Consider the following 16,000-nt stretch of genomic DNA (forward strand, 5'->3'; position numbering starts at 1 on the left):
ATGGAATTTGACAGCTGCTTTTAAGAGTTTGGCTCCCTGGTGAGGGCGCTAGTCTCTCGGGTGTGGGAGAAAGGAGAGGTAGAGAGGACGGGAATCCCATTTAGATCACAGACACAAAAGAACCAGGAAGTAAGAAGAAATTATTACAGTCTGTTCCTAGCTCAGGATGTTAAAGGCAGAAGCCTGGGCCGGTTGGTTATTCATTGGCAAAAAAGAAAGAGCAGTGCGGGTCAGGACTGGTCAAACCACAGAGACAGACCTGACGCGGGAGAGAGCTGCTGGCAAAGGTAAGACGTGGAGAGCTTACCTGGAGTTCACCTCTTTCGCTTGGTAACTTTTTCTTGGGACAAGAGGCAGGAGGACTCTTTTCTGTTCTCAGACGTTTGTCTAAATAAAGCCCTCTCAAATTTATTTTTGTGGTGGGATTCCTAAGCAGACAAGAAGAAAAGTCACTCTCTCACCGAGCAGCTGCCCAGCTCCCACCAGGTTTTGCTCTGGGGCAGCAGCAAAACGGGCACAGAAAGCAAGCCGGTGAGCCTCTCCAAGCAGGTCCGCCGGACTGCTGGGAACCAGGGCTTGGTACACGCTCCCCAAACCTGGAGGACTGGTGCTGATTTCAAAGTTTCCAGGTGGAGGAAGAGAAAGTGGATCTGCAGAGAGTAAGGGGAGAGAGAGAAGCCCCTCTCCCCCACCCCCCCGCCCACGGGGGCGCCATGGGTAACATCTGCCTGAGGCTCTGGAGGTACCTGGAGCCCTGTCTCCCCTGCTTGTCTCAGGAGGCAGACAAGTCGGTGGTGATTCAGAACCCGTGGACTGTCTGCCCCCCCGATCCTCCCCGGCCGCCGCGTCCGGAGCCCGAGAGAAGCGAGGGCCAGTACTTTGTGGCTCTGTTTGATTACCAGGCTCGGACCCCAGAGGACCTGAGCTTCCGCGCGGGCGACAAGCTCCAAGTCTTGGACACGTCCCACGAGGGTTGGTGGCTCGCCAGGCACTTGGAGAAAAGGGCAGACGGCTCCGACCAGCAGCTGCAGGGCTATATTCCTTCTAACTATGTGGCTGAGGACAGAAGCCTCCAGGCAGAGCCGTGAGTAGTACACACATTTTATTTCTCAGCTCTCTGAGGGCGGGTAATGAGGTTTCCTTCTTACCTATCTGCAAACCCACTAATTTTCAAAGAGCTGCCTAGAAAGTATAAGGAAGTACTGGCAAGAATCTTCTAATTGAAACACAACTCCCCTGCTAGGTGAGAGTGAAACTGGAAGGTAGCTGTTGAAATGACTTCTATTAACAGTTTGTATACCCACAGGCCCTGGGTGCATTTTCATCAACATAAACGAATGGTGCATTTAATGCTCTATCTTTTCTTTGGCTGTAAAATAAGTCATGCCTCACTTTAACATAGAACTGCATCTCATTTGCAGGTATATCATAGATCTTCATTAAACTACACTTGCAAATCTAAAGTCCAGCTCTCTCTTTTTTTAAACTTTTGGAAGCATCAACTCCAGTTCTGAGAGGCACACACAGGGGTAACTAATGTAGAAGGTCACATTTAGAAGATGCTACATTTTCCCAGTGAAATCATGACTGGATATTTTTCTTTGAGTCCCAGATATGGAGTTATGCTACCCAAATTTTGATATCTTTAGGGTTTTATTATGATTAGAAACTAGTCAGCTACAGATGTTTAGGAAGTTTTAACAAGAAAAATAATGACATTATTTCTCCAGAGAAGGAGATTAAGACTTTACCCTGATATTTGAATAAATCCTATGAGTTATAGTGGAACCAAGGAAGAAAACTTTATGTACTTATGCACGTATCCATCCGTCCATCCATCCATCCATGCAAGTGTCAGGTGGAGTAGTGGCATGGGGGGAGAAGGGGCAAGGTTATGCTAGTGGTAGTTGAATATAAAGTAGATAAAGCAAGGTCTTGACACCGTTGTCATACTTGGGGTCTGGTGTGTTGAGAAGCAGGCTCAGACTGCTACTTACCCTAAACTTCTTGCTGCCTGGTTCCAGTGAAACCTAAGACTGGGAATGTCTCTCAGGACTCATTTTGTAGCGTGGGTCCTTAGTAGAGGAACCTCTGGGGATTCACTCATTTTCTCATGTGTTTTTTCTTTTGATGTGAGCTGCAGCATCCCTTACTGGCCCAGGTAATAAAATTGTAGGAAGAGCCATGGTGCATTGTTGCTGATTTCCAAACTCAAATTCAAATACAAAAGGGGGTTGGGGGGCTTTTGAGATTCTTTCCAACACCAAGGGCCTGTAAATGTTAGGAAGTGTCTTATTTTACACCTAGATAGAAATCTCTTCCATTCCTATACACTAACAATGAAAAATCTGAAAGAGAAATTAAGGAAACACTCCCATTTACCATTGCAACAAAAAGAATAAAATACCTAGGAATAAACCTACCCAAGGAGACAAAAGACCTGTATGCAGAAAACTATAAGACACTGATGAAAGAAATTAAAGATGATACCAACAGATGGAGAGATATACCGTGTTCTTGGATTGGAAGAATCAACATTGTGAAAATGACTATACTACCCAAAGCAATCTACAGATTCAATGCAATCCCTATCAAACTACCAATGACATTTTTCACAGAACTAGAACAAAAAATTTCACAATTTGTATGGAAACACAAAAGACCCCGAATAGCCAAAGCAATCTTGAGAAAGAAAAATGGAGCTGGAGGAATCAGGCTCCCTGACTTCAGACTATACTATAAAGCTACAGTAATCAAGACAGTATGGTACCGGCACAAAAACAGAAATATAGATTAATGGAACAGGAGAGACAGCCCAGAGATAAACCCACACACATATGGTCATCTTATCTTTGATAAAGGAGGCAAGGATATACAATGGAGAAAAGACAGACTCTTCAATAAGTGGTGCTGGGAAAACTGGACAGCTACATGTAAAAGAATGAAATTAGAACACTCCCTACACCATACACAGAAATAAACTCAAAATAGATTAAAGACCTAAATGTAAGGCAAGACACTATAAAACTCTTAGAGGAAAACATAGGCAGAAAACTCTATGACATAAATCACAGCAAGGTCCTTTTTGACCCACCTCCTAGAGAAATGGAAATAAACACAAAAATAAACAAATGGGACCTAATGAAACGTCAAAGCTTTTGCACAGCAAAGGAAAACATAAAGAAGACGAAAAGACAACCCTCAGAATGGGAGAAATATTTCCAAATGAAGCAACTGACAAAGGATTAACCTCCAAAATTTACAAGCAGCTCATGCAGCTCAATATCAAAATAACAAACAACCCAATCCAAAAATGGGCAGAAGACCTAAATAAACATTTCTCCAAAGAAGATATACAGATTTCCAACAAACACATGAAAGGATGCTCAACATCACTAACCATTAGAGAAATGCAAATCAAAAGTACAGTGAAACATCACCTCACACCAGTCAGAATGGGCATCATCAAAATATCTACAAACAATAAATGCTCAAGAGAGTGTGGAGAAAAGGGAACCCTCTTGCACTGTTGGTGGGAATGTAAATTGATACAGCCACTATGGAGAACAGTATGGAGTTTCCTTAAGAAACTAAAAATAGAACTAGCATAGTACCCAGCAATCCCACTACTGGGCATATACCCTGAGAAAACCATAATTCAAAAAGAGTCATGTACCACAATGTTCATTGCAGCTGTATTTACAATAGCCAGGACATGGAAGCAACCTAAATGTCCATCGACAGATGAATGGATAAAGAAGGTGTGGCACATATATACAATGGAATATTACTCTGCCATAAAAAGAAATGAAATTGAGTTATTTGTAGTGAGGTGGATGGACCTAGACTCTGTCATACAGAGTGAAATAAGTCAGAAAGAGTAAAACAAATAACATATCCTAACACATATATATGGAATCTAAAAAAAAAGAAAGGTTCTGAAGAACCTAGGGGCAGGACAGGAATAAAGAGGCAGATGTAGAGAGTAGACTTGAGGACACGGGGAGGGGGAAGGGTAAGCTGTGACAAAGTGAGAGAGTGGCATGGACACATATACACTCCCAAATGTAAAATAGATAGCTAGTGGGAAGCCGCCGCATGGCACAGGGAGATCAGCTCTGTGCTTTGTGACCACCTAAAGGGGTGGGATGGGGAGGGTGGGAGGGAGACGCAAGAAGGAGGGGATATGGGGATACATGTATATGTATAGCTGATTCACTTTGTTATACAGCAGAAACTAACATAACATTGTAGGAATTATACTCCAGTAAAGATGTTAAAAAAAAAAAGAGAATCCGATCTTGTTTTTGTCCTGATCCATCGTGGTCACAGAGTGGCCTTTTCTGATGTTGGTATTCTGTGACGTTGTTTGTGTTCGAGAGGAGAACACCCAGGCCTAGTCGTAAGTGCCAGGCAAACTCCTGGACTCTAGGGTCTGCTTTTCTCTTTTTCAGCCAGCATAATACAGATGCTGCTAAATGCTGTAGAGTCACACAACTGTCTGTCATGTAGCATGCACTTAAAAATAATATCTTGGGCTTCCCTGGTGGCGCCGTGGTTGAACGTCCGCCTGCCAATGCAGGGGACACGGGTTCGTGCCCTGGTCCGGGAGGATCCCACATGCCGCGGAGCAGCTGGGCCCGTGAGCCATGGCCGCTGAGCCTACGCGTCCAGAGCCTGTGCTCTGCAACGGGAGAGGCCACAACAGTGAGAGGCCCGCGTACCACACACACACACACAAATATATATATATATATATATATATATATATATATATATATATATCTTAATGGATGAATGAGGAAACAAATACGTGGCTGAATGTATGCAGACGTAGAAGAGACAAGTCCTGCTTTGGGGAGAATCACACCTTTCTTTCTTTCAGGGTTCAGCTCTCATGACCCCCTTCCAGCCTGCCTCAGGAGCTTGTACTTTTATCGTATAATGGCTAGTTGTACAACTTCTCTCTTTCATATAAGACTGTGAAGTCTTTGAGGGCAGGATACTTGTGTTTCCTGTATCATGCCTGGAAAACTATTTAAGGCAGTGCTTGTGCTCCAGCGAATTTATGATCTCAGGACGTGAGACTCTATTTCCTCTTGAAGTTGTAGATTCTGTGTAGTAGAAGCACTGTCCCATTCAGTTTTACTCAATGCTTATTGACGGGACAATTCAGTACAAATTGTTGAACATGGCAGAAGGGAAATAAAAGTATATTCAGGGAATGGGAAGTTGTACAGTTTAGTTGAAGCATTTACGGAGAGAGCAATGAGAAATCTGGAAAAAGAGGTTGGGACTAGGTTTTGGAAAAGACCATGTGTGCCACGTTAAAGAGTTTGGGATTTTTCTGATAGGAAATAGATGGAAATAAGAACTTTGAAAAGGCAGTGATGATGTGAGAATGGAATGGAGAAGAGAGAGGCTAGGCAGGAGTAGGGAAGTTGTACCAAATGTCTCCAGCATGAGGTTGTCAGGGTTTAATTTCTAATTGTGGTACTGTTAAAAAAAAAGAAGAGTAGGAATATGAACAATCTCATGAATGAAAAATCGAGAGGACTTAGGGGAAGGGAAATAATTAGCACTTTTAAGTACCTTTGATGTGCTGAGCACACAAAACCATATATATGAGCTAATTTAATCTTTATAATAGCCCTGCAAGGCAGTTTTTCTTATCACTGTTTTTAGGATGAGAAAATTGAAACTCAAATTTAAATAAATCCAAGAGCATTCTTATCTGGTAAATAGTAGAGGCAAAACTACAAATTAGATGTAGAAGAGAAAGAGAGAGAATTAAAAATGTTATTTGGGACCACATGAAATGGTAAGAGAAATATACATTTCATAAAGTACTTCTTATTGGGGGTGTGGTTGAAACAGAAAAGCTGACAACACATTCGCTTTTAGGCATGTTGAATGTGAAGTACTAATAAGTCATCTCAATGACAATGTCCAGGAAAAATGTAGAAATACAAAACTTTGGGCAAAAAGAAAAGTCTATTCCGTGAAGATAGATTTTTGAAGGCATTCACACCGAGGTGTTGTAGATATTACAGGAATATAAGAACTGCAGGGCATTGTAGGCTTTGCAAGGATTATGAGAACCATAGTGGGAGACTCTAAGAAACAGAAGGGGCCAAAGATTAACTCTTTAGAAATGCCCGTCATTTATGTGAGTAGATGCGGTGAGTAGATTGTAGTAACGGCCCGGTTTTTTATACCTCCTTACTACACCCTCTCGGGTAGTCTCCTCCCACACAAAATCTTCGTTGACCACGGAACTTGCTTTGGCCAATGGGACGATAGTAAACGTGACAAAAATAGAGATTGAAAAGGGCTTGCATGTTGGGGCTTGCTTTCTTATTGCTCTTGGAGTTCTGTAACTACTATGAAAAAACTCAAGCAAACCTCCTGGAGGAGGGAAGACCATGTGAAGAGAAGCCCTATTTTGTCCCAGCTGACTTACCAGCTGAGTGGAGACTCATGATCCCAGCTAAGGTCAGTGGAGCCCATCCCAAATTGCGCACCTTTAGATTCCTGAGTTAACCAAACACAGTCAGTTCTTCATATCTATAGGTTTTGTTTCTGTGTATTCAGCTAAATGTGATAAAAACTAGTTGGAAAAAAAAAATCCAAAAAGTGAAACTTGAATTCACCACATGTTGGCAACGGTTTACATAGCATTTATGTTGTATTAGGTATTATAAGTAATCCAGACATGAGTTAAAGTATCTTTAAGGGATGTGCGTAGGTTATATGCAAATAGTACACCATTTTATATAGGGGCCTTGAGCCTCCACAGATATCAGTATCCTGGAACCAATCCCCCTCAGATAAGGAGGGAAGACTGTAGTTGTTATGAAGCAAAACCTAACTCATACAGGGAAGAAGAGCCCCTGAAGGAAACAATGAGCATCTTACTCAAAATAAGAAGACAAAATGTCAAGAAGGATGTTTTAGGTCAAATGCTAAACAAAGGTCAGAGTAATGAGGAAGAGGTAAAGACCATTAGATTTGCTGGAAGATTACTGGTGACACTAAAAAGCAGTTTTATAATGTAAATACAGATGATGTCATTCAGTAAAGAGAGTGAGTGAGTTATAACAAGGAACTTCATGCTGTGTCTGGGACTCTGAACTGGGAGGTTTAGGCTGGGTTGAGCCATAGAAAAAGTATTGTATGTTAGGGCTCTACACGTGGGACTTGGGTCCATCCTGAGAACCTGAGACGAGGAAAAGCAAAATTAAAAGAGGCAGTGGAGCTTAGCTGCCTCTGTCTCTGAGCAGAGTATGCAGGGTCCTAAGGACTATGTCTGTTTGGTTGGGATTTACCAAAAATTTCACCTTCTCTAGGGCATCAAAGTTGGTAGCTTTTAAACATCCTCTGATAAGTTTAGATATTTCGATTTAGAAGTTGGGGCAGAGCGAGGATAAGTCAAGGGTTTATCTTTAGTGCAGTTGGGCCTTCCCAAAATTGTTGGCAAAATTAAAGAATTTTTCTCTTGAGTGCTATCCTCCCCAGTTTTGGGGTCATGTGGAAAGACTGAGCTTAGTTCAAGGTCTTAAAGTACAGGCAGCAAATATATGTAACTTTTAAAGAAGATTGTCTGTGAAGGTAAGCCCTGTTGTCTTCTATGATATACTATAGTTATAAGATATTCCTTGGTTTAACTTCAGGCTATTATCATGCAGAGAATACAATGATGTTTCAGATAAAAATAATAGAAAAGTGACTCAATATCTTGTATCTGCGTTAGGCAGTAGTTTATAGGAATCAGGCACATATTGGTGTTGATGCTGAATCACTCTGAACTCTGTACTACCTCTTATTAAAAGCCTCACTTTAAAAAGCAGTAGTTTAGGAAAATGGAGAGTCATGCTATTGATTTAGCAGGTCCTGGTAAAATGGTAGAAAACAAAATAGTTACATGATAATTAATGGAGATCAAAGGATCCCAGTAGACGATTTTTCTCTTATGATAATTTTGGTGCTTACTGAAACCCCTGATATCTTTTAAGGCAAAATTGTCCATTTTCTGAAAATTTTAATGTTAGAAAATATTCTAGTTTACCGACGGTTTTTAAAAAAACAACAACTTTATTTTTAAAAAAAAACATGTTTGATAAATACAAAACAATATGTGCAACTTTAAGGTAAGATTTAAAGCATGATGATTAATGAACATCCATTTAACCAGCTAGCCTATGACCTAGACTATAACTAACAATGAGCCTATGAGTTCTTCCCCTCCCCCATCTCTATAGTAAAACCCTTTCCTAGGCAATGTTGATAGCAATTCAATTTCTAATAGTGAAAGGCTGGAATCAATCCAAATGTCCATTAATAGGAGAGGGATAAATTGTGGTTTATTTATTCAATGAAATATTATACAATAGTGAAAACGATGAAGTGAGTGGCATGCAACAGCATGGGTATGTTTTTGAAATATGTTGAGTGGAAAGTAAATTTCAAGAGATGGCATATAATATGATTCTAGTTTATAAAGTCTGCAAATAAAACCAAATAATATATTGTTTAGGCATGTATATTAGTAAGCTATAAAATAAAGTAGGGGAATGATAAACAGCTATTTGATTTATTTATCTGAGTATTGTAGATTCTATGCTTCTGTTGAACATTTAAAGAAATGATTAAAAGAATGATTTTCATGATTCAATCATGAAAAGTAAAGGTAACAAATATTCTGGCCAAAAGTTCAAATGTAGATATTGTGATTGATCAGATATTGTTTATGACTCTGCCCTCCTCACAATACTATTTTCACTGAATTATCCTTTAATATTATCCTCCTAATATAAGAAAGACATAAAAAATTATAGCTTTGGGGACTTCCCTGGTGGCTCAGTGGTTAAGAATCTACCCGCCAATGCAGGGGACGCGGGTTCGAGCCCTGGTCCGGGAAGATCCCACATGCTGCGAAGCAACTAAGCCCGTGAGCAACTACTGAGCCTGCGCTCTAGAGCCCGTGCTTTACAACAAGAGAAGCCCCTGCAATGAGAAGCCCGCACACCTCAAAGAAGAGCAGCCCCCGCTCGCGACGACTAGAAAAAGCCCGCGCACAGCAACGAAGACCCAATGCAGCCAAAAATAAATAAATAAATAAATTTATTTAAAAAAAAACACATAGCTTTTGCAATTACTGTTGTCATTATCCACTCTGACTTTTTTTTTGTTTTTTGTGGTACGTGGGCCTCTCACTGTTGTGGCCTCTCCCGTTGTGGAGCACAGGCTCCGGACGCGCAGGCTCAGTGGCCATGGCTCACGGGCCCAGCCGCTCCACGGCATGTGGGATCTTCCGGGACCGGGGCACGAACCCGTGTCCCCTGCATCGGCAGGCGGACTCTCAACCACTGCACCACCAGGGAAGCCCTATCCACTGTGACTTTTAAGATACTCCTTCCCCAAATTCCAGTGACAAGAATTCTTAACCTTAGACCATGGACTCCTAAAGGTTACAGAGAGGGGCTTGAGACAGTCTATGAACCCTCTGAAATTGCATATAAAATTTGTGTGATGTATATTTGTGCATTTTCTAGGGTAAGGGGTTATAGGTTTTACGATATTCTAAAAGGAATGGTGTTTAAAAAGTGTAAGAACCTGTTGTAAAATTAGCACAGGCAAAGTTTGTTTGTTTCTCTTGAAAAATTGATTTACTTCCTTATAGCAGATAATAAATTATTAATTTATTATACACCACATTTTTATTCTTAGCTACGAGGAAGCTCAGAGTCCAGTTAAATGCTTGTTCACAATAACTGTATTTGACCTTAATTCTGGCTTATTTTCTTCCTTCTCTCTCTCTTTATTTTTTTGAATTCTTTTTTATTTCTACTTTCTAGAACATAATATTGAGTTTTGTAGGGGTCTGTTGTTATAACCTACTTTAATACGTAAATAGTGATGATCAGTCTAGACATGTTTTATGATCTTAAATTATAAATAAAAATAATTTTATATCTTTATATACTAATTAAAGGGTACTTAAAAAAATTCTGTTTCTGAGCTTTGTTGAGCGACTAGTTCTAAGCCAAACTGACAGGTTGTTTGATAGAATACAATTAAAGACTGTTGGCCAAAACCCTACCTTGCTACTCCCTTACTTCGCTCCCACTTCGCTTTTCTGGCTCTAACACTGGTTGGTGCTGTTTCCCCTGCCTCTTACTTGTTTGCTTCATTTCTTTTCAATTTCAACCAAGGGCACACATCTTTGTCTGCTGGAGAATTTGATACAACCTCCCCGCCATTTCTCCTTGTTTCCGGGATTGCAGTCAGCTTGTGTTTGTGCACATGTGTAGGATTCATTCTGGTTATCTCTTGATCTGCAGAGTGAGGCAGAAAAGTGCCCTCACTAGAGGCTTCAGCCCTGTGTAAGACCCACATGCATTAGAGGAGAAACACACAAGGAGCCAAGAAAAAAAAAATAGAGACAAAGGGAAGGAAGGGACATAGTAGTTTAAAATGTCGGTAAAAAAGGCAGATGAATTTTTAATAAACATCAGAAAAGGAGATGTAAGGAACAAACCGAAGATCCCATAAGCTAAAATAAAATAAAATAAAGTAAAATAAAATAAAGTAAAGCTAATGTTTAAGGAATACAAAGTGAGAGTATGTGAGAAATTAAAGAGAATAGGAAAGAGGATTGAGGAGCAGACAGACAATATGGCTTGGTTTGTAGTTGAGGGAAGACTAGGTAAGGATACTTAGCATTTCCATGCTAAGAATGGAAGTATGTCAGACAAATGTGTTCTGTAGGGAAGTTCATGATTCTAGGCTTATAGTATTTAACTGTATTAAAATAAATATCCCTGGAGCTTTTGCTTTTGTGTTACATAAGCATTTATACTAAGGAGACTATAGCCAACGTAACTTTTCAAAGGCAGACTTTCTGTTGGGTCCATCCATAGTGAAGAAAATAAAATGCTAATCATTGTCACTGAAAGTGAGTTAAACCCTTTTCTTCCCTCATTCTGTACCCTCTTTCTACCACCCAAAAGATATGTTATATTTTAGGGTTCATCATCTTTCACAATGTAAAAAGAAAAGAACCCACAAAAATATGCATATTCATCATACAGAGAATGAAACCAAGTGACTTCATGGACCTAACAATGAATTGGCCTCCTGCCTGGACTGTGGGCAATTTGGATGAAAGCAAATTGATAGTGATATAAGAAGTCTTTTACATTCACTAATGGAAAATTGGCTGTATAGGCAAAGTGGTAAAACAGAAGACTTCTGTAGGGAATTAGAGGAAGTTAACAGCCTTGCTTGCTCCCACTGGTTGAGAAGGTCTCACAAAGAAAGTACTCCATTAGGGCAAACAAGAAGGATTTATTATTTGCTGATTTAATTGTCAAAGAAATACTATGTTCATAATAGTAAAACCAACTGTTGTTCTGCTGACATGTTCACATGTAGACTATGAAATCTCTTTTTGAGAAAATAAAAGAATAGATAGCTGAACATTTATCAGGGAAGGTTTACATAAGCTTCTGCACAGTTCCAATGATGACTTTTCCTAGGACAGAGGTCACTTACTTTGCTTACCTTATCTATACATTTACATTTGCAGTTAAGACTAATATTTTTCTTGTAAAGCTATTTCATTTATTTAATGCACAAAATACTATTTTTTTTCCTTTTCAAAGGAACATTTTCAGTTTGACTTTGAAATTAACTTAATAGAAGCTAATCTTCTTCAAATGCAAAGAAAGAACATCTCCCAGGAATCTTTGCTTAACAGTTCTAGGAAGATAAAATATTTCAAAAAGCATTTCGTTTTAACATTCTAAGTGCATTGTTGCAGCTGACAGAGATCACTGAACATGCTTAGTGGTTTAGTTTTGTATAGGGGTTGTTATGAGAAAAATGATCCCAACTTGTTTTTCAAACCTATGTTCTTATCCATTCGACATATTTTAGTAACTTTTGGTTATTATAATTTTGTACCATTGTAAAGAAATAGGAGTATAAATAATATAAAGTTTAGTTTGATCCAGCAGAAAGTAAGTATATTTGCTAAGGGTAACCCAAGTAATTGGCAAGGTTACTGCATTCCTGGAGCTTAACCTATCTGACGGATCTCAGTCCCAGCTGAAAGAGGGGAGCAAACTATCCTTATCACTGGAGGTTTTGTCATGGAGAGAGGCTTTGTCCAAGCTAAGAAGGTAACTTTGTCATTTCTTCTTAAACTGCTTTTCTATTTTTAGAAACCAAGTATTTGGTCAGACAAACTTATTGAAAAAGAGCAGACAGATCTCCTACTGCATGTCCTTTTTCTGTCTAGACACTTTTCCTAGAATGGAAAATCGAAATGAAATCATGTTTAATGGAACTTAGAGGTAATGGCCATTGAGAAAGAGAGCCAGATGAAGAGAAAGAAAATAGATGGAATGAAGACAAGACAGAGGAGACGAAGGAGAGCATAAGGAGGAGAAGGCAATTTCTATTACAAAGGAAAGTAACAAGTGTCAAACAATCACTGAGCATGTTCTTCTCTACTGTAAATAGAAACCACAGAAACAGACATTCACCCTGCTCACTATTTATTTGTGAGAATTTGTTGCAACACAAAAATTCATTACCTGTTAGCTTAGCCACTAATATTGAAAAAAAGAAAATCAGTACAGTGGAGTATTAAGGAAAACCTTGAATAATAGCTCGATTAAGAGGTCAATGAGTTGGAAAGCTTGATTTTAATGAGTGGCTGCACAATTTACATGACAGTTTCTCTTGCTTCTACCTTTTTTGATTCAGTCATTTTGTTACATTTAGTTCAAATGTATTGACTATCATGCACAATACTTTGCTAATCAAATATGTTAGCAGATTATAACTTTGAAACAGAATTTTTCAATCAATGTTATTAGGTGAAAAGTTTCTGGTAGTATGTATTTGGTGGGTGCATAGGTGCATAACGGCTGAGGGGGCATATTGAAAAAGAATTAGCAAGTTTAGAATGTGCCTGAATCTTAAGCGTTCTGTAGGTTCAACTGAAATTGAATCTATGGATATTCACTTCTTATAAAAATTCTTGACCTCTCTTAAGGTCACCACTATAATTTAAATTCCAGTTAGTAAAGAATTAAATTATTTTTCAGAACTAATTTCCTCTTGGAAAGCTATGCAGCAGCAAGCAAATAAAATCAACATTCTTAACTCTTAAAAACAACCCTTAACTCCTCTCCCCCTCGGGCTATTGCACATAATCTCTTCTCTACAGCAAACCTTTGAAAAAGTTGCCTTTACTTGGGGTCTTTTTCATTTTTTTTTCCCCTCTATCTCTCTCTCAACCACACTCCTTCTTTAAATGTTTTTACTATATGAATTTTCCAACATATACAAAACTGTAGAAAACAGTACCCCGTTGTCTCATCACTCAACTTCCACAAATATCCTTATACTCCTTTTTCCCACCTCTACTCCCACCCCACCATGGGTTATTTTGAAGCAAATCCTAGACATCATATAATTCTATCTGTAAATTCATTTGTAAGTATCTCTAAAATGCATGAAATACTCTTAAACAAACAAACAAACATAATTGAGTATAATGATCACTCCTAAAAATATAAAATAACACTAATATCATCAAATATCTGGTCAGTGTGAAACTTCCCATAGTTTTATAAACCTTTTCTTAATATTTGGTTTGAATCTAAATTTTTGTGGATTTATTTTGTGATTTGTTTGTGGATGCAAGTAAAGCCCACACATTACAATTCGTTTATTTGTACCTATTAATCTCCCTTAACTTGGATTCCTTTTCTATGTTCATCCTTGGTACATTCCTTGAAATGTATTTCCTTTGCTTCCGAAGCTGGATTTTGCGGACTGGTTCTCTCTTGAATTGACTGCAATTAGACTTTATCACTCCAGGAAGCTGCTCTTATTAAAGGTCACCAAGAAACTCCACATTGCAAAATCCATTGGTCAGTTCTTAGTCTTCATCTTAGTTATCTTACCAATACTATAATATTTAACACACTTGATAACTCCACCATCCTTAATACACTTCTTTTAATTGATCTCCAGGATACCCAGTCACCTGGTTTACTCCCGCATAACTGAGACATTTGGGCTGGCACCCTCTCTTCTCCCAGACCATTAAATATCGGAGTGCCCAGTCCTCTGACCTTGATCCTCTTCTCTATCTGGCCTCATTTTCTTGGTCATCTCGTTCAACTTGAGACATGTATACTTGACATCACTATATCCTAATGGAAGTTTCCAAATTCCAGGCATTTCCAACACTTCCAAAACTGAGCTCCTACATTCCTCCTATGAACCTGTCCCACTGTCTTCCCCAGCTCTGTCAATAACAACTATGCCTCCATTTGCTCAGGCCAAATATCTTGGAATCACCAACAGCCATTTTCCTTTCAGACCTCACTTCTCATCAGTCAGAACATCATTTTGCCTCTATCCTCAATAAATATCCACAAATCAGTACCTTACCAGCCCCTGCCATTGTCTGGTCCAACTCATCTTGATCTTTCAATCTGGCTTAGTATGATAGCATCCTAACTGGCCTCTCTGATTTGACTGTTGCCTTAAAATATAATCTATACCCAACCCAGCAGGCAGAGTGACTCTGTTAAAATGCCAAAAAATTAAAATTACTTCTCTGCTTGAAACTCTCCAGCAGCTTCCTGTCTCACTCAGAGCTAACTCCCAAGTCTCCTTGCAGTGACCCCCCCCCCATTTCTACCATTACCTCTCTGGCTTCACTCCTCATTTCTTTCCCTTCTACCTCTGCCACATGACTTTTTTTGTGGGGAGGGGGAGTGTGGATCTAGCTGAAAATGATTTTGTAAAATTTTGTTTGGAGTTTGAATTTGAATTTGAATTATTATTGCTCATTAAACTTGTAAGACATAGGGAGAAATAAAGAACTTTGTAGGTGTTCTCATAGATGCAATAACTTGCTCTACCCTGAACCATTGATATACAAGGTGTGGCCAAATTACTCCTAAATCATTAATTTTGATATTAAGGGAGAAGAAGTCTTTCTTGGTCCATGAATATGTATATTCATCCTAAGAATATTGGAGAACATAACCAGTTTCAGGTCTATTGATCGGGTATGAAAGACTATTATTTTCACTTAGATTTTGGAATTGAAGAGTGGCCTTTTAATTAGCTTGTGCTGATGTTTCATCTGTGTTTGGCATTTCAAACTGATTCTCTTTAATAAGGGACAGCCTATATGCCACTGTATAGTTTTGAGAACACAGTCTTTCTTGCTCATTGATGCTGAGGGCAAAAGGGGAAAATCTGGGAGTTGAACAAATTGGTCTCTTGTACTAACATCAGCAAAAGGCTGTGTTATTACTAAACAGGTATTTAGATTTCAGTCTCAGGCATTTTAAGATCCTTGACATTGCATTTGCTTTTCTCTTATTTATGTCTTTATAGGAGAATTTTTCTTAATGAATTCAATGCAATGTATGCACATCTAAAAATAGCTCTAAACACACAAAAATAATGAGTAATTCTGTTGTCATCATGTAAAATTACCTTCTGCATCTCAAGTGTTTCTCCTTCCCGTAAGAAATTAAACACAAACATGAATATATAAACAAATATGTTCTTGCTGTAATGCTACTTGACATTTTAACTGTAATTAAAAGGACTTCGAATATTAACCAACATTAATTAACAATGTAAAGTGCCTTAAGCATGAAGTGTAATAACAATGCTGAGTAGATTAGGCACATTCATCAATACACTTCATGCTTATTAAAGATTTGTTTTTGAATGCTGCATTATTAAACAGGTTTATTATGCCTACTATATGAATCTTGAGTTTCTGCTATATTTGTTCTGTAGATATTACTCCTTCCTGAGGCTGTTGTGGTGTTGAGGACAGGCTCCGTGGTCTGAGTATGCAGGGTGAGAGGCTGATTGGAGGTGTGGTTCTGGGAGAAGCAAAGCTGCCTTGTTTTTGATTTTGGTTATGCTAGTATTTTATTTTTCCTAA

General features: G+C 38.9%; 1 protein-coding gene across 1 annotated transcript in view; it reads left to right on the forward strand.

Moving 5' to 3' along the window:
* Positions 1-713: 713 nt before the first annotated feature.
* Positions 714-16,000, forward strand: part of FRK (fyn related Src family tyrosine kinase) — an 84,025-nt gene continuing 68,738 nt past the window's right edge. The window contains exon 1 of the mRNA XM_060167676.1: positions 714-1,084. Coding sequence (XP_060023659.1) covers positions 714-1,084 — 371 coding nt within the window. The remainder of the gene's footprint in view (positions 1,085-16,000) is intronic.

The sequence above is a fragment of the Lagenorhynchus albirostris genome, chromosome 12 (genome assembly GCF_949774975.1).
Source record: "Lagenorhynchus albirostris chromosome 12, mLagAlb1.1, whole genome shotgun sequence".
NCBI classification, from domain to species: domain Eukaryota; kingdom Metazoa; phylum Chordata; class Mammalia; order Artiodactyla; family Delphinidae; genus Lagenorhynchus; species Lagenorhynchus albirostris.